At 49.1% G+C, this 23,730-nt stretch overlaps 1 protein-coding gene and 1 long non-coding RNA gene across 5 annotated transcripts in view; one reads left to right on the forward strand and one right to left on the reverse strand.

Moving 5' to 3' along the window:
• Positions 1-23,730, forward strand: part of DDAH1 (dimethylarginine dimethylaminohydrolase 1) — a 97,330-nt gene that overhangs the window by 36,964 nt on the left and 36,636 nt on the right. Inside the window, exon 1 of one of the 4 annotated variants that reach the window (XM_067001238.1) lies at positions 5,439-5,554. The exons of 2 other annotated variants lie outside the window; for them this stretch is intronic. Coding sequence is in view for 1 of the 2 variants with exons in the window: in XM_067001237.1 (XP_066857338.1) it covers positions 5,782-6,087 (306 nt within the window). In the remaining variant the exon portion in view is untranslated. Of the gene's footprint in view, positions 1-5,438; positions 5,555-5,705; positions 6,088-23,730 lie in introns of those variants that run through there. One more of the 4 variants, XM_067001237.1, reaches the window with a different exon arrangement.
• Positions 34-2,134, reverse strand: LOC136791329 (uncharacterized). The gene is made up of 3 exons (XR_010833083.1): positions 1,922-2,134; positions 809-907; positions 34-109 (listed from the first exon to the last, which is right to left on the reverse strand). It is a non-coding gene; the product is annotated as an uncharacterized lncRNA (long non-coding RNA).

Consider the following 23,730-nt stretch of genomic DNA (forward strand, 5'->3'; position numbering starts at 1 on the left):
AGATTTTTGACCAAATCAACACCAAAAATGTACCAAGCATTTACAAACCAAGGTAAAAGATGCCAACGTGACAAGAAGGGCTGGGAATTCATTCTCAGGCAGCTGGCCACTGGAAGGAATAAGAAATGCAAACTAAGAAAAGCAAGAAATGGTACAGCCAAATGTCATTGCATCTTACTGCTGAGCTTGCAAGGGCTTTTCAGGCAATGAAATGGAAGGACAGCTTGCCACACCTGCGGGGTGCTGCCAACCGGTCAGCTGGCTCCATAGAAGAGGCAAATGGAGACTTAGGGTAAACATTAAAAAGCAACTCAAGTCACTTTGTAAAGGGCTTGGGTCCTTCAGAAAATATTAACCTGGATCAATCAGCATTTTTAGGCTCTTGGGTTTTTAGGGATTAGAGACATATTTTTGCTGGAGAACTGACGGAAAGAAAAAACAGCATGTGCATCACCCCTGTCATATCGTTGCTTCCCTGTTTCAGCAGCTATGACTTACCAAAGAGTTCATCCCACCCTTACCTCTGGCAGCCTTTTTGTGCTGTCCTTCCCAGCCCATGGGGGCACCTGCAGCGCTGCTTGGGCAGCCACCCCACAGCAGGCATTTTGGGATTTGTGAGACACACTGAAAATTAGCTGCGTAAGTGCGAATGGCATGAGCCATCCCTCTTTCTACTGCTGGAGATATTCCCTTGCCAAGCTGATAAAATAGCATACTTTATTAAAAATGCCATCTGATACCAGGAAAAAGTCTTATTGTCTAATTTTCCCAGGGTAGCCACAATGAGAACAAATTACAAAGCACTTACCCTAGCCCTGTCTCCTCTTTCCTGGCTGGCGTAGTATTTCTGGCGTATTGCTGGGAAGTATATCCATCAGGGAAACAAATGGTGTCTTCCTATTCCTTTCTGTAAGGGAGATGTCAAATATTGTAATTCAGCATAAATTCCCACAGATTACTAGTCTTGCTTTTTAGTGCCTGTCGTCTGAAACTGTGGTACCTAACCCAGGCTTTTTTATTTATTTATTTATTAATTGAACAAGAGACTTTCCCCCTACAGAGGAAGGATGGCAGAAGTGCACGTAAGGCACGGTGCAGGTGAGGAAACGTGAGCACGGCACATGAACAGAACGGAGCAGCTCCCTCCCGAACGATCTGTTTGCTCAGCCGAGTAGCTGATCCTGGTGGTGCTAGTGCAACCTATTGTAACAAAACACGTGGGAAGGCTATAAATGCTAAGAATGCCCTGAGCCTCTGAGTTTTGTCCAGGCTCTTTGGTGCCGTGTGTCCTGGCAACAATGCTGCCAAAGCTGACTTTTAAAGAATCACCCTTTGACAGCATTGTCCCCCAACAACTGCTTAGCTGTCAGCTCAGGGAAATTCCTCCTTCTCCAGAGTATGCGAAATGCCAGCTGAGAACAGGCCCGGTTCATTAGCCCATACCAGACAAAACAAATATTGTGTTTCTCCGGAACCAGCTATATATAGAATTAATCTGACCGCGGTAAGGCTGTGAGATAGCTCGGGTTCAGCTCAGGCGAGGGAAAACGCTGCTCCCCGCACGCTGGCAGATGCACTGCTGCTTTACACCATCCGGAGAGATTGGTCCCTCTTCCAAGAGCAGCCTGTTACACAGAGAGCTAAGTCTGTTCAGCATTTGGAAAACATAAAAGGCTCTGGAGTTTGTCCATGTGCTGGGGCAAAGTTAAGAGAGGTGATATGTTGCCTAAGGCGCCCGGCCACTTACTTAGTACAAATACTGTTCAATGGACTCATGATGTTGTTTTGCATTACAGTACCAGAGCCGAAGTTGAAAATTAGTCATCTAGGCTTTTTAAGCCCTTTGAATGACTTCTCATGTATCTAAAGGGTGATTAAAATAATATTTTCTTTTTTATGGCTCTAAGACCCAATCCTGTACCTTTGCTAAGAGAATGAAAGACCCTTGGGTCATAACGGGAGCTTTTCCTGCAAAGTGTCTGCCTCTGTTCATAATGGTGTTTGGCTAGGAAGTAGTTGCACGGCTCTTGTACTGAGGTGAGGAACCCCTTAAACTTGTACTCCTTTTAAAAAGTGAAACTCGGCGTCTCTCCTTCTCTCTGGTACAGCTTCAACCACCGCAGCGGGAAGTGCTGGTGACTGAGGGGCTCAGTGGCCTTCTAGTCCGGGGTCTTCAATGTCTTGAGTTTCAGGTGGCTCTTAGTTATGGTGTGCGAGGTGGTCATTAAGGCTGTAGACCCAGAGGTGTCTTTGCAGCCTTCGGACACGTCCGAGCAATCAGCCCAAATCCAAATTCTCTGTTGTCGTTGTCCCACAAACTGTTCAACAGCAGTGAAAAAAAGTATCAGTCATTTCCAGTGTAAAAATGATAAGAGAAGCCCAGGAATGGAAAAGACCTCCTCTCATCCATCCTTCTTCCCCAGCTCGAGCTGCTCCTGACAGATATATTTTTAACTTCTTAAGAACAGCTGGTATGGCAGCTGCACATTGTTCCCAGGCAATCTTTTCCTCTGCTCCTTATTGTTAGAAAGTTTTCCGTACTTTTCCTTGCAGTAATCTAAGTCCCATGCTTGTCTCCAACCTTGTGGGTAAGGAGGACAAATTATTCCCTTCGGCTTTGCAGCAGCTTTTCACGGAGCTGCAGGCTGTTCTCAAGTCACGGCTGTAAAAAAATCTTATCAATATGCTGCTGGAGATTTTGTCAAATGGATGAAATTTTGCTCTGTTTATTGATGACTTTTCTGTCATAACTTTTAAGCCATATCTTCTTTTTCGATATCTAATGCTTTCTCCTGCAAGTGAACGCGCTGTTCACATGTGCTTCCTCAAGTACATTTTGCAAGGCAATTTTCTTTTCACTGTCACTGCCAGCAGATGACTCTGTGTAGTGTCAGTCAAAAAAAAAAAAAAGGATTTGCATTCTTTTCTATATTTTCTGTATAAAGTGTTTTCTCCTTTCTACATACAGCTTTCTATGATAGTGCTTGAGTGGTCCGCGTTATGTCTTCTGTTACCAGCACGGTTTTCTCCTTTTGCCTGAATTCCGTAAGGTGACACAGCTTTTTTCTTGCTGGGAGGCAGCTTTGTTCTTTAACAGCAGTTGCTCCAGCAGGACAAAATTACCAGGAAAATACTGGCTATACAGCAAGGCAGACGAGAAATCCTATGTAGATGACTGTAGCTGACCCATTTTGTATTATTGCCTATGATGAATTTTAACACAACTCCTGCAGGACTGTGTGAACACATTCCCTTATGTAACGCTAATTTGTGAGCAAACTGATATTTTGTTAATCTTATTACAAATATGCACAGTTTTGCTCTGACTGCATCTGTTCCTAGATTGCTGATGATGCCTTTCTGTTCAACATAAATAATAGAACAATCACAATCAGCAAACAGTTCATCATTTGTATGTACACTGCACCTTTTATAAATCGGTGGAGCTAGCCGGGGCTTTGTCTTTCTACCGTGGTAATTATTTCTGTAACCTTGTCTAAATAGGTAACGTTTTATGTTTCCAAAACACGTTGCATTCTCTGCATGCCGCTGCCCGTGAAGAGATTCTCCTTTCTCCAGCCCCGTCCCCCACCAGAGGAAGGCACGCCGGCGATGCTGGCTGTGGTGCTGGGCCAGCTCCCGCGGGCCACCTCAGGCCAGCCCGGTCAGTGGCAATGCCTCCGGGGCAAACCGCGCTGTCCTCTCGTGTAATATGCAGCCAAGATGAGTGCATGGCATCTCTCAGTGAGATTTAAACATTGTCAGAGCATTTAAATTCATAAGGTATTTATGAAAGTCAAAAAATCTATATTGACTGGAACTTTCCGATTGAATGGCTACAGGAACAAGTCTTTTCAATACTTTTTCAGATAGGAACTCTGGCAATTTTTTAAATTGCGGAAAGATAGTAGCATTTTTTCTTCTGGCTAAGAGTCGTGCTAACAAAAAATAAATAAATAAAATGAAGACTGACAATGGCCAAATCCCAAATCTGTAAGGTGTAAAAATTAGCCTTAATGATTCTGGAATGACCACACATTATATATACTCTATGAGCTATTGACTACTGTATACCAGAAATGGTATAGTACCATTTGTAGTTGTTTCTCAATAATTTAAATTGTCGTAAATGATAGCAGCTCAATTGCCTGACCATTTGTTTAAGGAGAATAATATTTGCACATGATTCAATGAATCACAGTTATACAAATAACTGCGCCTATGCACGTTAAGTAAAGGCAGCCGATACAGGGTATTTGGAGAACGTGTGAAAAATGCAGATGAAAATCTAGTCAGCTGCCATTTTAGAAACACTCTTGATATTTCCTTCATGTTACTACTCATAAATCATATCCCCAAAAGATGAAATGTGCTTGTGTCCACGACAGCACAACCAAGGCAGCTGCCCGGGTTTTCTCTGAGTGCCGAAAGGGAGCAGGGAGCCATGTGCTGGGGGGGGCTTCAGTGATCAGAGGGACACCCGAAACAGCCTCGCCAGGAAAAGAACAGCTGGAAGGCAAATTCAGGTTCCTCCTCTCTTCCCATCTGCTCTGGTGAGGAGAGACTTCGAGGTACCCAGGAGGGCGTCTCCCTTAGCGCGGGGCCTGGCGCCGAGCCGAATTCGCTCCCTGCCTGCGAGCCAGAGGTGCGCGACTGGAGGGGCCGGGGAGGGCTGGGCCTCCCCCAGGGTGACCTCACGTCAGGATGCAGCCTGGGGAAAATCCAATGGGGGGAAGTAAGGGCTTCTTTTTAGGGAAAATGATGGAAAGTCCTCATTGATTCAGTCTCCAAGGCAGAAATGGAGCAGAACACTGGTTTCCCTACCACCCTGCAGAGGTGGAAGCTTTGATACCTTAAGGGAAGGGAAGAAGGTGGACAAGCTGTCCCAGTGAATGGTCTGGTAGAAAGGCATGAAGAGTGATTTGGTTTTATTTCCTCTGGAACTGCCTTCCTTCATGGGAGGTTCTCCATTTGGCTTTATGGATCAACCTCCCAGCCACCCGCCCAGTCCCAGGGAAACAACAGGCAGGAGCGGGCAGACAGCATGGCACTTGGGCATGACAGAGCAGCAAGCGGCCTTTCTGGGCCGAGCCTGGCGGAACGCAGAGGTGCAGGGAGGTGCAGGAGTTTGGGCATGGTCGGTGTAACTCCGTGGTTGTAAGAGCACTGCACGCCTGGAGCGTGGGTTACAGGAATGACCTTGTACGCAAGTAGCTCCTCGAACTGCTTGCAACAGTCAGCGGGCGCCTTGTGTCTGCCTTGAACAAACTGAGGGGAAATCAGCCTTTTGGCCCTTGGGCTGCTGCTGGCACGGCACCGCACCGACGCCGGGACGACCGCGGTGAGGGGCAGAGCTCGAGGTCCGTCTCCCACGCGCCGGGCGTCGCCCAGCCGGCCTTGGGGGTTACAGGCCGGGCACGGACCCCCCAGCGGGCGGGAGGGCGCGGGGCCGTGCGGTGGGGCTGGACCCCGGCCCCCCCCCGGCCCTTGCGGGGCCGCCTCACGGCGGGGCGCGGCCTCGCCCCCAGCCCCACCCGGGCCGGGAGGGTCCCAGGTAAGCGGCGCCCGGCGGGGGGCGGCCAATGGCGGGGCGCGGCCGCCGCCGCCAGCCAATGGCAGCGCGCTCGGCGGCGGCCCCGTGGCGCCGTGCCCGGTGGGCAGCCAATGGGGCGCGGCCGGGCCGCGGGCGGCGCTTTATCAGCGGCGGGGCCGGCGGCGGCGCGGAGCCGGTCGCGGCGGTCCCGGTGCCGGCGGCGGTCCCGGCGCGCGTCCCCGCGCAGCATGGCCGGGCTGGGCGGCGGCCCCGGCGCCTTCGGGCGCTGCACGCACGCCGTGGTGCGGGCGCTGCCCGAGTCGCTGTGCCGCCAGGCGCTGCGCAGCGCCGCCGGCCCCGAGGTGGACTTCGCCCGCGCCGAGCGGGAGCACCAGCTGTACGTGGGCGTGCTGCGGGGCAAGCTGGGGCTGCGGGTGCTCGAGCTGCCGGCGGACGAGAGCCTGCCCGACTGCGTCTTCGTGGAGGACGCGGCCGTGGTGTGCGAGGAGACGGCGCTGCTCACCCGCCCGGGCGCGCCCAGCCGCAGGAAGGAGGTAGGGGCCGGCACCGCCTGCGCGACCCCCGGCCCCCCGGCTCCGGCCCGCAGGTGCCCGGCCGGGCTCGGCCCTTCCCTTCTGCCGCCGCCCGGGGGTCGCTGCCGCAGCGCGGCTCGGCCCCGGCCCCGGCCGCCGAGCGCGGCGCTTCGCGGAGCTGCCGCCGGTGGTCTCGGCCCCGGCCGGGCGCGGGAGGTGCGGGGCGGGGGCTGCAGCCGGGCTCCGGGTGCTCGTGGGGCGCCCGCCGGGCGCGGTCCGGGCGGGTGGCCGAGTGCCGCCCGGCTGCCGCATCCTCGGGGGGCGAGGAACCTTTCGCACCCAGCCCGGAGCTGCAGGGCCGCCCAGCTGGCCGCTCGCCTTCCCGCAGGCGTGTCCCGATGCAGCCCTCTCCTGTCTCGCAGTGCCCGTCCTCCCCAGGGGCAGGACTCGCCCTGTGATCCACGGGCACCTGCAGCCTGCTGCTGCCCATTGTCAGTGAGTGCCCCTGGCCTGGCTGGCAAGTACAGCGGGGAGTGGTCTCCGTGGCCTTGGCATCCTTAGTATGGGTATGGTGCCCTCGTTCTAGTAATAAGGCTCACTTGAGCGTTGTCCGACAGTGAGTCGCAGATGTCTCACAGCTCTCGCACACACGTACCTCCATGTGCATACACACGTGTGTGCGCTGCTTCAAGCGCATCCCAGTCCTCTTTGAGGCAGCGGCACCAGAGCGAAGCTTCCAGCAGTGGCTGTTGCTCAGCTGGAGCCCAGCTGAGCTTTCTGTGGCCATTTCCCGTGAGTCACTGGTGTGTGTCGCCATGTGTGCTCCAGTGGCCTGCAGGAGAAACGCCTCTGTCACTGACTGTGGGCTTTGCAAGTAGACAGGAGTCTGCGCATGGAGGTGGGGGTCAGCTCTGGGTGGATGTGCTTAGAAGGAGCCTGGGAAGCAAGGGGTGGTGGCTTATGTTACCCACCTGGTGACAATTGGTGGCACTGGCAGGAGGTGGGAGACACCAGTTGCCACCAGCTGAAAGTAAGAGGTGGTATTTCATTGCCTACTTTGAGGTCTCAGATTATGCCAATGTACAGTGAACATGAAGAGATGAGATATGGCAGCACAACTGAATGCGATAGTGGCTGTAACTGTTTGCTCTATTTGAGGTGCAATAAAGAAACTAAAATGCATGAAACAAGGAAGCAAAGGATGTGGGATACTTGCTTCTTTGCTTAAAAAACCCCAAGTTATGTTTTCCTCTTCATTCTTTCCTCTTTGTTCTCCTCCCTTCAGTGTTGCTAGCTATTCTGGTTCCACGAAGGTAGTGGACAAAGATACATAACCCAAGGCTGCAGGGGTAATGAGGGGGAGTTAGTGATGCTTGAGGCTGCTTGGCCCTTGAGTGAAATAATGTTGAGTGCAAGTACCTGATGGCATTAGCCCTCTCCTGAGGGTTAACAGCAGCAAATGAAGTTCCATGAGTTGTATCCTGCTTATTATAAGAATCAGTCAGGTAAAACAGTCTGTTTTCTACCCCATTAACAAAAAACAAGACATGACATTTACTTATGTAATTCTAAATATGTTAAATTGTTTTAAATCATAATTAGAAGTTGCTCCCCAGCATCCACAAAATAATTAAAAAGGATTGTGCTGGAGAGGATGCATATGGTAACAATTTATCATTGAATTATGTAGTGTATTGTCAGAGGGTAATACAAAGTTTGTTCTGTTTATATTCCTTTTTGCTGGGCTAGGTCTCTTATTGATCAGCACCAACTACTTTGCATGAAGTAGTAACTCAGACATGATTTGAAATAAAAGCCTGAGCATGGTAAACTCTTAGCAGAAGCAGTGGAGCAGATTTACTTCTTTCCTTGGATGACTTGTCCAGGCAGAGTCACAAATCAACGTGAGAGGAAGCTTTGAAGCACAATTTGAAACTTATTAGTTTCCTTGAATGAAGGGGCAATCACTCCCATGAGCTTTCTGTGAATTAAAAAACAAGCTATAAATATCCTTCAGCTCCTCAGTACCTACATGGAGGTTATCAAGAGCATGGAGCCAGGCTGTTCACTTGTGTGGCAGGAGGACAGGAGACAACAGGCTTCGGTGGAAGCAGTATGTTTTAATGGGGTGTAAGGAGGCTTCTCACAGTGAGGGCAGCTGAGCAGTGAAATGGGGGCCTGGAGAAGCTGTGCAGTCATCTGCGGAGGCTTTCAAGACCTGACTGGATTAAAGCCCTGAGCGACCTGGTCTGTTCTCATAGCTGGCCCTGTTCTGAGAGGGAGGACGGACTAGAAACCTCCTGAGGTCCCCTCCGACTTGAATTACTCTGGGGGTGAAGCCTGTTGTAAGGTAGGATACTTGGAGATGGGCATTGTCAGTTAATGGTCGTGAAATGACCTGGTCTGCCTGCCCAGGGCATGGACAGTCACTAGATCTGGATGGCTCATGGTCTGATAGATCCACTGCCAGAAGTCAGAAGGACGAGGCCCTGCGAAACTAGTTTTCTCATGCCTTCTCTGGAGGACTTTGCTCCCAGCCCAGCTGGCCTGGCCAGCCTGGTACGAACGTGACCGGGGCTCATACGGTCAGCAGGCTCGCAGAGGAGGGAAGGCGGTGGCTGCGGTCCACGTGCAGTACGGGTTTCTCACAGCGCAGTCTTGCTCTTTATGTAACACAGGCGTAACCCCATGAGTACTTCAGCAGTGCGGCTGGCGCTCGGCTTAACCCAGTTAACGTGAGGGCCGTGCGCTGAGCACGCGCTGCGGCCGTGCCTCCTGTGAGGCCTGGAGCTGCTGCGCCAGGCACGGCCTGCTCGCCTCGGCCCTGACCTGCGGGGCGCCGCTTCTGTCAAGTGTTAATGGAGGAGGGCTCGTGTCCAGGCAGCTTGTCGGGAGGCCTGCGGTGGGCCGGGCGCTGAAGCCCCATCAGGACAAGGGGAAGATGAAGGGCCTGGGGGCTGCTGAGGTGCAGCCTGGCTGAACACAGCTGGAGCCGCTCAGCCCTCCCATCTGGCAGGCAGCTCATCGGGAGGCACTATCTCTGTCCTCCCGCACTTCATGTTACTGAAACCGTAATGCAATATTTAAGAACTGTTGCAGCGTGTTCTTTCGCTGACTAGATTCCTTATTAAGAAGGCTTGTTATCAATTACTGCAACGCTGTGTGTAGCAGGCACAGTTCTGCAGCAGTCTTTAATAGCACTAACTGAGCTTCCAGGCTGTACAGATACTAGCGGTTCCCCTTCCAGCACCATTGGATTCTCTACTGGTTGTCTGCCTGGAACAAAACCCAACAAAAACCCCAACCCACAGATTATTTGTTCTTGCTCCAAGTTATTGTAGGGAGGAAAAAGAGTTGAATTAAACTTGGTCATGTTCAGTCAGTACTGGGAATCAGACCAGTATTTTTTTAGTAAAGTAGAAAAATTGGTCATGCATTTAATGATTTGTTTGCAAGAGGCAGGGGCTTATTCCAAGGCATTATGTTTCTGTGTTATCAACTTCTGAACTTATTTTAAAATTCATAGTTTCTGGAGAGTTTTGGATTTAGTAGAAAGGTGAAAGCGTTTAAAGTAAGCCAGAGGTAGATACCTAATGCGGATAAGCTGGTGTTTTGTTTAGCTGTGTGCAGTCACCAGTGCACTTAATGTTCAAGTTGAGTAACTCTAATGGAAATGTTGTGATCACTGATCAGGTTCCAGCACCTTTTGTTCCAGCAGCGTGTTCTCAATTGCTTATTCCTCTAGTATAAACGCTTCACGTCACCTTCTGAACACAACAGGGTTAGATGCGGAGAAGAGCCCTGATCAGCACATTGCTCGTACTGCCTAAGTTGTCTTAATGTGCTTGGGATAGCACAAACAGCGCTTCCACCATTTCTGTGCTTATGCAGGCAGATGGAAATCCAAAAGCTCAGCGAAATATAGCCCCCGCTAACCTGGCCTCTTCTCAGCTGCTGCATTGGGAAGGGAGAATGGCTGGGGAAGCTTCAGGATCTGCTGCAGAAGAGATCACTGAGTGATTCTTCCTTCCTAAGTCAAGAGGAAATGTCAATCCAAGAGCCCTCTTTCTTCCCCCCAAAACCCATTGGGGACCAGTCTGTGGGGCTGCATTCCTGCAGCATGGGGAGGGAAGACGGGCAATGAGGATGGGGTGAATGACAAGGGAATGTGCTTATGTGCTATCTTCTCAACAAGGTTTGGAAGAGCCTCCCAGTTGCCCCTTGAGCATCTCTGGGTTCTTCCTGAATCTGCTCACCGGGTGGCAGGGCCCTGTGCACAGCTGTGGTCCTGCCAAGCTTCCCACAGTGCTGGGCCATGTAGCCTGCTGCTCAGCACCAAGCAGCCCCCGGCACAGCCACCCCGTCCTGCTCGGTGTGCTCCCGTGGGGCTGCATGGAGAGGTCATCCTGGTGCTCGTGCATGTGCTGGGCTGCGGACCTGGCTGCAGCCTGGTGCTGCCAGGAATGGTTCGTGGGCTGGGTGGCCGATGCCTCTGAGAAAGCAGAAAGCAAACAGGTGAGGAGTTGCCTGCATAGGCAGGTCTCGTTGTAGTGCAGCTGCTAAATGACAGACATCTCGTCCGTTCCATCTGTAGACCTCAGTAGTTCTGCAGGATAATGTCTGTTGCAAAGTAATAGAAAAGCTTGGCTCTAGAGAAATGTTTCAAGGCTCTGCTAGCTCCTGAACCTAATTAGGCTATGGGGGATTTATTTTATAGCACATGCTAGTATGCAAGAGCCTGTATTTGCTGACTAATCACTTAAACTAGCTTCTTTCTGCACAACTGGCGGAGACCTGTCTCATTTGTCTCATTTCCTTGGAGGATTAGCACTTGCTGATCGTTAGAGAGGCAAGAGATTAAAAAAAACCACCAACTTTAATTCATAGTTCTGTAAATTGTCATAGCAGATCTTGGAGGTCTTGTTCAGTTGCACTGGCTCCTTTGCATGCACTTACTGTGCTTTGCCCATGACGTTACTGATTAATGTTCTGCCTAGAAAGCTTGGGAGGGAGTCTCAGGGGTTACCCCTCTGTCATTGCTTAGTGTTTAAACCAGCTGATGAGTAAACAGGGGCAAAAGCTTTGAGGTTTGACAAAACAATTAGAAATGGTGTTAGGCACCTTTCTGCCCTCAGGCTGTGTTGTTTTTTTCTTGAATGCCTTTCCCATTTTATGCTGAACCATACACAAGCTCCTTTGGCCTATTCTTTTCAGTGTTCTCATTCTAACTTCAAAATCAGAAGTGCAAAAGATCCTGTCGATGGTTGTCACTGCTATCTGCAGCTGTGCTGAAAACAAGTCAAGAAGTCCCAGTCAGATGTAGGATAAGATGGTTGAGATGGATGGATACCTGGGCTGTGCTCGTCTTTTGTGGAGAGGCTGTTCTCAATGCTCTCCACGCATAATTGATGGAGGCAAGTGCAATGATCTTCCCCAAAGTGTGTGCCATGTGGAGGTGTGTGCTAGTGCCTGTGCTGAGGGAAAGCAGTGTTCTCCAGGAGCAAACAGGTGTTGCCCATCGTGGGGTACAGAAGGCAACCAAGTGGCTCTCATCAGAATCTACATCAGTGCTTCCTACAGTTGGTTTTGTTAGCTGTCATTTCAGTGTTTTGGTCTTAGTGGGTAAAATAACTGGAAAGCACCCAGTGGAGAAGTTTTGTCTTGAACAGTGTGCAGCTTTCCTCCTAAAGAGTACTTGAAGTGAGTTTTAAAAAATCACTGACAGCATCAGACCTGTATCAGGAGCCTATGTAATTGTAGTCTCAGACACATGGAAGGAATGGTTTAGCCTCTTTAAGCAGCCTACTTCAGAAGCAGGTTGTATTTGTTTCTGTGGCTCTGTTCCTCCTATCTCTTTGCAGCCGGAGTGTTGCCTTGTGGTTCGGGTATGTTCTGCTTTGGTCTCCGAGTTCGTTGCTGATGTAGCTCTGACCCTACATTAATAGGGCTGACACTTCAGGCAAATGGGTCATGCCAAGAACTACATTCTTTGATTTTTCAATTTTGCTGCTGTAATCACAGATCTAATGAAAATATTAGGAAGCAGCTTCTAGTCAGATCAATATAAGTGGACCATATTCATTATAATTGCTTTCTATCTATAGAACTGTAAAACGATCTTTAAGGATGGTCTAGGAACAAGTTGAGTTCAATGCTCTTCTACCAGAGGCAATGTTTAGACTTTAATAAATTGCTACATCAAGTTTCTCAGCAATATGAGTTGCTGACCAAGATTCAAAACAAAAAAGGCAGAAGCCAAATTAAATGTCTGCTTTTAATATCCTGTGAACACCAATTATTATTTTGCAAGCCTGATGTCAGCTTTCGTACCTTTTTAATCACAGCTTCTTTAGCTGTGATAAATAGTCCTTGGTGAGCTTATGGTTCAGTGCAAATGCTAAGTGGTTAAAGGTTCCAAATAACCTTAAGCATTTCCATAAGAAAGTGAAAAGAGCCTTTTCTACTGTTCTGACTTATCCATATGGCTCGGAGCTACCCTGCTTCTTTCCCAAGAGATTCCTGCCCGACTGTCAGATTGAAGCTAAATCTTTCTCTTTGGCAGCTGCCTTACTTAAAAGCATCATAAAAATTGGTTTAACTCAGTCACTGCTGGAATCGTGTTTTGGAGTATAAATGCGGGTTCCTGACATCCCCAGTTGCTTGATGGATACATTTTTTTTAACCTCACACTGCTCACAGTCCCACAGCACCCTGTGTACCCTGCCAAGGAGAGGGCTTGTATGTGGGCTGCGGCGCTGCCTTGCTCGCGGTGCGATCTGGCAGCACCTTCTGAGCGCCGAGTGGGATGCAGAGGAGCTGCCGTGGTGTCTGCTTCTGCCTGCTGGCTTCTGAGACGCTTCGGTGTGGGGAGTGAGGTCCCCAGCTGAACTTCCTGAGCTGTACCAGTAGCACAGGCAGCAGCTGCTCCCAGCGCCGTGCCAGGACACGCACAGGAAGAAGCGCGTGTCTTGGTTTTCCCCCCCTCTGCCTCTTGCATGCTTCCACTTGCGAATTCAGCTCTGGTTTGCTGGTGATGTGTGTGGAGTGTGTGTCCCGCAGGTCAGATAGGTAGGTGCCTGTCTGTCACTTTGACCAAGTTTGTGAAACTTTTGGCTCATCGTAAAATATACTTACGGCTGATTTAGGAGCATACACATGGCGAAGGCAAGACCCTCTGGTTTGGTCAGATGGGATTTGGGGAGAGTTAGTAACAGGTCCCCAGTTGTCCTTAATGAACTCAGTGCCTCCAGTTGTCCCTCTTGGCGAGGGCACCAGAGCGTGCAGCATGTCAACAAGCGCTACTGGTGTAAACACTGACCTTTTTAATTAAAGCAAGCACACTCAGGCTTGCATTTCTGCCAATACTGTTCTGCCCTTGCTGGCTTCCCAGGAGTGATTCTGGAGAGGCAGTCTGGTACTCAACCTTGGCTGCAGGCACTGCAGGACTGCACTGAGGATGCTATAGGAGGTGACCATACAGCAAGCTTTAACTTGCATTATTCTGTTCTGTTGAGCATTTGGTGAGATTAGTGGTATAAATTAATCCAAGAAAGTGGTGTCTGTGCTTCTGCGTTGTTCAGTTTTCAGAGGATTTCTTGTCTTTGTCTTAATTCTCCTGGTAAACAGTGCTGGATGAAAAACGCAGGCTAGATTAGTAAATGTCTGACCTGAAACACAAGTGGCCTGTACAGATACAGAGCAGGAGTCTCCATTGCCCAGAAGTTATCCCGGTGCATAGGCAGCTGTGTACAAGCCCTTGTTTTTGGAAGGCCTGCGGAGGTTAGCGCCTGCAGAGAACGTGCTCCTATCAGAAAGTAATTACCATGGTCAGTAACTACTGATCAATTTTTGCTCCAACACCCTATTTTTACACGGGAGCACACCTCTATTCAGTCAAGGCTTATGCTGTAAGAGTTTCACCCTGGTGTCTGATCTGGCCAGTGGTAAGAACTGGTCAGTCATGGCTCTAGAGCGAGGTGAGTGACGTGGTCACAGTATCTTTTTTGCTGCCTTTCTTTTTAGTAGTAGTAGCAATACCTTCTTTTAAGGAAGTGTTTTGTGGCTCAGATGTACCTGAGTCAGGCCTTGCTTCCATCTAAAGCAGCTGATAGCACACAATTGGGCTGAGTCAGGTGATGTATCCTTTCTGTTACTTTGCACTGATAGCAAAACCAAACAAGTACATCAAAAATAGCTTGTTTGAGACTTGCGGAATTCATTTTAATTTCAGTAGACATTCAATGCTTGGCACTGTCTTTAAAAAAAATAATTGTGCTAATTTGCTTCTGGAAGGGCTGTATGTGTTAATAGTAAAGGAGCTGGTGCTCTGCCTGCTTCTGAATGCCAGCCGAAGTTCTCTGGCAAAACCAAATCGTCTGTCTCAGCTCAGTCCCAGCTGGCCACTGCAGCAAGCTGAAACAAGACCTGCCACAGAATTGGGAACTAGCAGCAGTGTTGTGATATCTTTCTGGATTTCTTTTCTTTCATCTGTAAAGAGCCTTAACCTAAGAGTTGTCATGGAGGCTGGATGCTGTATGTTTCTTCCCACACCCCATGGGGGGATGTTTCAGGGCAAGAGCCCTGCATATACCAATGTCCCTGCACTTCTGTGTAATTGGTGTCCTTTGAGTTGCAGGCCAGCAGCCGTGGAGGTGGTCATCTCCTTCCAAGCACTTATGTTGAGCTAACTAGAAAGGTGAGTGTTTTAGAGAGGGAGCCAGGTTTTGGCCTGCTGTCCAGAAGTAGCAAGCTGTTGTTTTAAGAGCACTTCACATGTTTAGTAGTAATCCAGGTTATGCCTCTTTGTAAAGATGAGATATTTACCAGTCCTTCAGGAGTTCATTTTGCAAACAATTTAAGTGATTTGGAGCATTTCATCTACCCAGATGGCTGAGTGTCTGACATCACTGTGCTTGAAACAGTCGAGGTGGTGGCTCTCAAGCACCTCGTGTTCTTCCAGCGTTGACCGCACAGAGGAGCGGAGCTGTGGCTATTGCTAGCCACTAGGTTTCCCTGAGGCTTAACGCTAGCTTGTGGCTCACTTTACGTTAAAAGCCTCTGAAAGCCTCTGATGGGAATACTAATGCCTGTGCTGACAAAATGTGGTAGTTAGAGCTGAAGTGAGCAGTGCTGTTGAGAGGCAAATAGAAACTGCTTAAAGATACCGCTGGAGGAGGATATGAGTTAGATAACTATTTCTAGGCTTCCTTGACTGCAGGGCTCTGTATTAGGACGTTCCCTTCTGAATGAGCATTTCTAAAACTTTTTTTAAAATACTGTATTCCTCCAGTATTGCTGAAAGGCCACTTTTTGGACAGGATTTAGATTGATTATTCACCTGGATAAGAAATGCTGTGTGATGTTCTGGTTACCTGTCCTGGAAACGCAGCGTAAGCAGAAAAGGTAGGGGTGGATGAGAAGACCTTGCTGCAGTACAGGACTGCCTTTGTGTCAAGTGGGGCTAATTAGATAAATGCCTTCATCTTAAAAAGCTATTCTGGGGAGGGGAGAAATAGGAGAGCTCTATAATATCTCAAATTGTACAGAGAAAATGAACTGGGAATGATAAAACAACCTGATGATATCCAGAGAAATACCCAGGCAGCAGGCTCGAGCAGAAGGAAGTACTTTGTCATGCAACGCACAACTGAGCTGTCAAGTTCATTGCCAGGACGTTGTGGGGTCCAAAAGTGCAGCTGGGTGTAAATTAACAAAAGAGATCCATCAATAGCTGTTCAACACTTTGATCCAGATGCAATATCTGGCTTTGGAAACGTGTACACTGCCTCTTACAATATAAGCTGAGGAAAATTATACCGGAGACAGAGTCACTCTATACTTGTCCTTTCTGTTATTCTTTCCTTAAGCTGCCAGTGCTGCTGGAATCAGGCTACTTGGATATCCAGGTCCCTGTGACCCACTTAAGCAGCTGATGTATTATGAATAAGCTGTAATACTGATAGCTGTTTAGCAGCCTTATAATGAGTTGCTTGCTGTTATCCCGAAGGTCACGAGTGGTTCAAGGGCTGCGGTTTGGGACACACTTCTCCACTGCTGCCCTGTGTGAATCCTGCAGTCATCTTGCCAGTGTTTCTGTCCTGTGGGGCTGTGGGAACCTGTGTTCAGGCTTAGGGTGTCAGGTGGTGCTAGGTGGGCTGTGGTAGCACAAACATGGATGATCTGAGGTCAGGTGTTAACTTTTTGTCTTCTCTGCCTCTATCCATATCCATCCTAGCACAGGGACTAGAAAATGGAATGATTATGCTATTAAGGCAGGCTGAGATATTTTGTCAACAGTATAAAAGGATTTTTTTCTTCCCTGTACCAAGTCAGATTAACCCTAAGAAACAGTGCATACTTTGTAACACAGAGATCTCTCATTGGGAAATGTTGTTTCTAGCTTTTCCACATCAGCTGTGAAAACATATTGCCATCCAAGCTCTGCAAAATCTTTCTTAGAAAGGCCTAGCGATGAATACTTGGCATACAGAGGTTTGATGTATTGAGAGCCAGGCTTAGTGTTGTGAAAGAGAATGTCCTTGAGGAGGCTTGGCAAAAAGGTGCTGTGGGGAGGGTGGTCTCCCCTGGGCTTTGAGGTCAATATTGTCATGGGGGAGCTGATGGCAGCTGATAATCTGCTGCTGTTGGCTGTGGAGATCATGGTCAGGCTTTCCTGAATAGCATGATACAGATAGTGAGCCTGAAAACATCAGTGTTGGTGGTAGGAAGTTCTTTCTCAGAGCACAAGGAGCCTTTTGGAAAAGGTGCTGCTCTTTTCTGCACTTATACCCCTGCTTTACAGGTAATCAAATTTTTAAACATCTGCAAAGCAGAACTGATCTTATGCCTGCAAACAGCAGTCACAGGAGCATTTTCAGGTAGGTCTGATGAATGGTGGAGTGCCAGGGGTGGCATCCATCTTGTTATCTGAGATAATGCCACGAGCAGCCTAAAAGCCCTTTCTGACAGCAGAGCATCGAGCTTGGCCTGCAAGGCCTCCTGCTTGGCCTCCTCCCAGCTGTGAGCCCTTTCCACAGAAACCTGGTGCGGACCCACGGCCTCAGTGGTGGGCCCCTCAGATGTGGGCTGCGTGAGCCTGGGACCTGGTGGTTTGTACCCAGGCCCTGCTGGGCGGGAGGAAGGCCTGGGGCTGCACCCCTGTCTGCTGCAGTGCCGCTCGTTCGGCTGCAGTGTGCTCCCTGGGGCTTGTCCGGCCTGGTAGCTGGAGCTTCCCTTCAGCCCCTACCGCCATGGCGCTGTGCGACGGCCGTGCAGGAGACTGACGAGTAGCAAAAGTAAATGCCAGGGAATATGAAACTAGTATGAAGAAGAGTGCTGCTATCCAGGCTCTGACAAAGACAGTGAGTTTGTGGTACAAGTGGGGAAAATACTGCCCTGACTGTCCTGTTCCATTAGCAGTGAGCAGCTCAAGTGGGGGAGAGTGTGTCCTCTCCCTCCATGGGTTTTCTGGTTAATGATCCAGCTTTGATATTTGCCAGACATGGCTTTATATTTCTCACTTCTTCTTACATAAGGGAGCTTTAGCATGAATGTCAGCAGCCACCAGAAACTGCAGAAAGCTTCTGAGCAGTTGAAATGCTATCGTGCTTGATTTTTTTTTTAGGGACTAAAGGCACTGCTTGTAATTTTGTACCAGGCTTCTGATTTTAACTGAGTTCTGCTTTGAGTTTCTTCACCCTCTCTACAAGATTGCTGCACCCAACCAGAGGCCTAACGGGAGCCCATAAAGGTCTGCCAGCCCTTCCAATGGGCAGCAGTACTCCCAAAACTTCTTAAGAAATGAGTTTGTATTGCTTGGGGATGGAATGTAAACAAAGAGCTGTTAATAAAACAGTGTGTAAGGCCTTACTGAGATCGTGTAAATATGAAGTCTGTGCCTAGAAATAGCTCTGGTGTGCATTCCTGAAAGCAGATTCACCTACGCTGCTGCACGTGAGGTGCTGTGCTGCTAACAAACCCAACTTCTCGGGGCAGCGTGAGAGGTTGTGAGAGGCAACTTTAATTTTATTACCTTACAAGTTGCGTATTGACAGTCACTTTAAATATCTGAGCGCACAGAACAGAGCACAGCCTCAGTATCAGCAGGGGGGATCTGGGGTGGGAAGCGGCCCCACTGCAGCGTGAGGCTGACCGAGCGTGGGGGCTGCTGCGGCCTGCTGCCAGGGTGGCTTCGGGAGCTGGGGGTAGGCCTCGCCCACGGCTTCAGCCCAGGGTAAAGACAGGCAATTGATGTTCAAATGTAACAGTAGCATTCAAGGAAGGGAACTCTTGGATTTTAAGGCCTGTCTTATGTCTGTGACGCAAGTTTGTAGGTAGCGAGGGCTCAATCCTGCAAGGTGCAGTGCTTAACATGGAGCCTGTAATCGTTCTCCCTAGCTTAAAGCGCTTAAACTCTTTCCTGTGCTGTCTGCTTACTTACCTTCTCTCTGAGCTGATCTCATGATCGTGTTTTTCTGTAGTGGAAAGTCTGATGTAATGTAACATTTGTCAAAATGACATGGCTTTAGCTTGAAAGTGTTTCTTAGCCTGAAATGTTGACTAGGAGATTTTAGGCTACAGTGCAGTGCCTGCAAGTGTGGTTAATAACACAACAGAGCTTGGAATAGTAATGTTAAATGCTGTGTGTAGTAATATTTAATATATCCTGCGATGAGTTTTATGAACAAGCTAAATCCATATGTAGCACATCTTTAAACGCTTGGTCTGTGTCATGCTTTCTGTGTGCTCCTCCGGGGATGGGGAAAGCCGTCTCTTTGTTGGTGATGCATAAAGCACCTGACACGTCTCCCCTGAGTGTTGGCTGCTTTAGTAATCAGCCTTTCTGTAGGCCTGTCCCTTCACGCCGAGTAGAGAACAGACGCAGTCGTGTAGCTTTTGGGGGAGTGCTCCAGAGCCCAGAGGGGCTGGGGGTGAGGAGGCTGCTGCCATAAGCCCCAGCTCTGCTTCAGGAGGAGCAGAGCTCACCTCGTGCTGTCTGGTGCGAGGCATTACCTCTGCCCCTGCGCAGGCACCGAGTAGGTGATAACTCTCACAGATGAGATCAGCAGCAGGGTCTTTTAAAAAAGTGTTTAAACATGCCTGGATAACAGCTCGTGCTGTGCTGAGTGTCCTCTGACCCCTGGCCAAAGCCTGGGATGGGAAGTCCAGGCGCAGCATCTCTGAAAGGCAGGGCTCTTTGCTTCTGAGCCTAAATGGGATTTAGGAGCCCAGCCCAGCTGTGGGAGCTTGTACTGAGAAGTTTTGGCTCCAGTTTCTAAACTGGCCCTTAAAACTTGATCTGCCAGTATGCTGGGAGCATGTTGTCACAAAAGGACCCTCTCTGGTGTCCAGCGTGGCCATTACATTGTGCCAGCAGCATGGGCGTATGTTCAGGCTGTCCTGCAAGGTGAGACCTGATATGAGGAAAGATGTCTGTGGGCATCTGTATGTGGTCTGAACTCTGCGTTTCCAGCAAGGCTTTACCCAAGCCAGTCAGTCAGTGGGAACTGTATTGACCCAGCAGTGATGCTTAGAAAGATGTTCCCTGAAGTACAGATGTGGGCTGCAACAGCCTGCAAGTATCCAAAGTATTTACTGTGAGATTAGTCACACTGAGAAATGGTGTTGTCCAAGCGGAGTGCAGGCTTGCACAGTAATTTGGTGAAAGAGCTCTTCAGTCCCTCATGTGTTGCACGTCTTAGGACTTAGGATCATCCATCTCTGGGTCTTGCTTGAGGCTTCTACGTGGTTTTCACCAACTAGGTCATCTTGATCAAAGCACTTGCTGGAAATACCCAAGGACTCATGGAAACACAATTTATTATGCTGGGTCATTCATTTGTTCTTTCCATAACACTTGCGTCTTTGTACTAAACTGCCATGATGTCCCACTGTGATGGTGTCTTACCAAGCTGGTTTCTGGGAAACGAATTTTTTGGTGATACCTTCAGCACTGTAACTTCCAACTCGGTTCATCTCAGTGGAAGCCACCAGACACCCACTGCAGCAGAGAGAAGAGCCAAGTTATTTTAAAATTCTGAAAATTAAGGTTTTTTTCACTTGCATTCCAGGGTCTTGGCCTGAAGAAGGAATGGGAGAGCCAAAATACCGCGAGAGCGTCTGTTGTTGCAGTATGTCTGGCTGAACCAGAAGCAGGAAATTCTTGTGAGAGCCTGTCTCATGAGATTGCCAGCCAGCTCCGAGGCTGGCCCTGTTGCTAGCTATTAGTGCAAAATGGTGAGGTGGGGATGTAGCTGAGAAGGAAATAGCTGAAGATGGGCAAAATGGCTAATTAGAAATGATGGCAGTGTGTATGGGGGGAGGCAATGGTTTTCTTTGTTTTGAATGTAAAAGCAATGAATAAATGAAGCAAATTTGCATCATGTCCCTTCCTCCAGTGGAGGAGGACATGGGGAAGCTCCCTTTGCAGTTTGAGAGCTCCTCCGTGGAGCTGGTCTGGCACTGCTCTTCCTTGGGGCCCCCCTCTGGTTCAAAGGGGGCCAAACCCAGCACTTTGGTTCACAACAGTTTTCGAACTTGTAGGTCAGGATTTTTTCCCTTAACCCGGGCTAGACTCTGCTCTAAAACTTTCCGCACTGTCGTGTGCGGAGCTGCCTGGGCGGAAGCCGAGATGCCGGCACTGGAGGGAGGGAGCCGAGCTTTAACCTCCGTCCAGCAGACTTATTCTACCTTGGCTCCATTTCAAGACAATTTTAAAAGCTGTATCCAGCCTATGCTGCCGTTTTGGGCATTATTGCTCCTGGTGGAGCTGTAACGGTGGGGAACTTTAAAGGAAAAGGACATAATGGAAACTGATTAGAGAAGTGGGGAAAGTCTTGGGGTGCAATAAAGCCTTGCCCAAAGAAGGGAAGGGGACAAGGGGAGGCCTTAAAAGGCATGCATTCGATCACAGCAGGGCAGGAAATAGCTTTAGGAGGGTTTTTCTTTGGTCCATTCATAACCTGGTTTGTACCTCATTAACTTTCTGTTAGAGCATTTTTCTTCTGAGATCCAGGGTAGTTTATTCCCACTGAAGTCAATGTGAGGAGTCATTCATTGCCAAGTGCAATCTCTCCTGCAGATTAAACAAGAGAAGCTCCCAGCATTGCTTTCATTCGAAAGAGATGAGAAGCGTGTTGAGGATGTGCTGATGGTGCATGCTTTATTTACTCCATCTCCATGGAGCTACAATAAGCTTCCTGGAGGTGCTTTTCCAAGGCTCTTGCACCTTTTTTCTGTAATACATTGAATGTGCAAGTGACAACCCCTGTGAAACCAGTTGCAGAGTTGCTACTGGCTCCATTAAGCCTGTTAGGCTGCTAGAAACTACTGGTATGAAGGAATCTCTATAAAAGCTGCATGGATTAAAAAGATGCCTGTTTAAGATCCTGAAGATTTTCTTCTGTTTCAGATATTCCCTGCTTACCTCAAATTCATTTTGCTAACTGTTGTTCTGCAGTGCTAAAATTAGATTCCAGGTAGTTTAAACTGTTTCTTTATATCCTTTAGGAAAGACAGCTGGGGTTTTGTCTTGCTGATGAAGCCTAATTTGAATGACTTTACTCATCAAGTCCATTTAAAGATTCATTATGTTCTATATAGTCCAACAGTAAAAATACGGAAGTATCCCATGGGCAGCCAACTGCTGAAAGGGAGGAATTAGTTACAGGAGATAGGGTAAGATGATGTGGGATTAAAATGCAGCGAGCAAGATTCTGGTTTGATACTGGTGAAAAATGAGAGGGATGGTAAGGGATTAGAATGGGCTGTGTGGGTGTCTGGGGCTTCCAGCCCTGGATGGCAGGGTAGGTGAGCATCTGGGCTGAGCTCGTCCTGCCTGCACCTCTTCCTGTGCTCTGCAGCCTTCTCCTTTTAAGAAGGCTTGCCATAGACAGCAGAAGATAGAGGATGGGCTCTTGCAACCTTCTGCAAAGCCTGGATGGTCAGCAGTGCAGTGGGTCTGTGTCCCTAGTGAGCAGACAGCAACCCAGAAGATGGGAAATCCATGAAACAACGCACTGGGTCTGAGGTGGTGGTGCTGGTCTTACCCCAGCTGCCATGGGGTGCCCAGATCCTGTGGAGTGACGGTAGGCACCGAGCCAGGAGGACAGGTACCAGGTAGTCCAGGGCTATGGGCAGGTCCCTGAAACCCAGGGAGAATTAAAACTGGGCAGCTGTAGTTGGGAAGGTGCTGAATGTTGTCCAGATTGGACATATCTACCAGGTTATATTAAGGACCACTTGCTTAGCTTTTATGGAATGCGAAGTCACCATTAAATAAGCTGAAAAGTTAAGATGCCTTATGTACTTAGTTTGGCTTTGTATCACAACTGTGTTAAGCTGTTTCTCCAGTAGACATTCAGCAGCAAAAACTTCAAAAAAGCTGCTGCAAAACACCAGTGCCAGGGTCCTTGGGGAAGGTCAGCTCTGGGCTGGAGGAGAAACGCATCATACGATTCCCCAGGTGGCACAGGAGTGCCCCAGGAGCATCCACACAGACCAAGTTGTAGCTCCAACTTCTGTTTCCTCATCGAGTTGTGTATTCATTTATCTTGTTTCGGTTTTGCTTGAAACGAGGATGGATTTGATGGGTTTTATGTCTATTTGTATGAATAGGGGATCTTTTCATTATAAATCCGAGATAAAAATTCGAGGCAAATCTCAGGAGTCTGGAAAACATTCCAGGCTAAACTTAAAGCATTTCTGTACTCTTTCTGAAGTGCTTGTTTATCTTGTTTGCTCTGATCAAGAGAACATCTGAAATGAACAAATAAGCTGCCTGAACATCTAGCATCTCAGGTCAGAGTTGCAAGGAGCCCGCTGAAAGCTGCTGCTTGTTTTTTCAGGTCTGAGTTCTTCCTGTCGAAGTTCAGTTTTTGTTTAATCAGGTAGGATTTTCTGTACCCAGAGCAATTAAGTGGTGGGCACAGGTCCTTCTCCAGCATTTCCCTTCTCAGGGCTGAGGTGTGCTCTGAGCAGTCCTGGCTCTCGTCCTGCTGTGGCTGTGGTGGTGCCTGGCCCCTTTCGGGCAGGGCTGTGCTGTCTGCCCGTGGTGGGCAGCAAAACCCTGTGCTGCGGAGGTGAAGGGAGGAATCGTGGACTCCTGCAAGAGCGCTTGAAAGCCGTTGTTCAAGTGTTTGGTGATTCCACTTGAGGTTTCAGTTGCAAGCAAGAACAGATGTGTAATGTATTCAGTCTGAGGCTCCAGGGGTGGCTGTCAGAGCTCCTTTGTTGAGCGCTCCCACGCGTTGGGGTGTACCCACACGTGAGACTTGTTAGGCTGACTTGTCAGTCTCCGCATTTAACCCCAGCGGGTGGCTAGGTGCTGCAGGCAGTGCCTCCTGGCACCGCGTGCCGTTGCCTGTGCATGGATGCGTTTACAAATGTAAATACTGCAGGGCCTGGTTCCGCTGTCCTGTGATGTTAGCAGTGTTCCTTAGAAACCCTCCTGTGGAGGGGCAATACGTGCTCCGCTAGGTTTGAGTTCCCCTTGCAGGAAAGCTCACCGCACCAGCGTTCATCCATGTAAACCCTCTGGGCCATACAATGGAATAGAATATATTTTGGGTTTAGCTTTGCTTCCTGTCGGATCCCGAGGTGCAGAGCAGCTGTTGTACCTGCCTTCTCTGGCAGAGCTGAAGGGTGAGCCCAGCTTCCAAGGGGGCA

This window comes from Anser cygnoides, chromosome 8 (genome assembly GCF_040182565.1).
Source record: "Anser cygnoides isolate HZ-2024a breed goose chromosome 8, Taihu_goose_T2T_genome, whole genome shotgun sequence".
Lineage (NCBI taxonomy): Eukaryota > Metazoa > Chordata > Aves > Anseriformes > Anatidae > Anser > Anser cygnoides.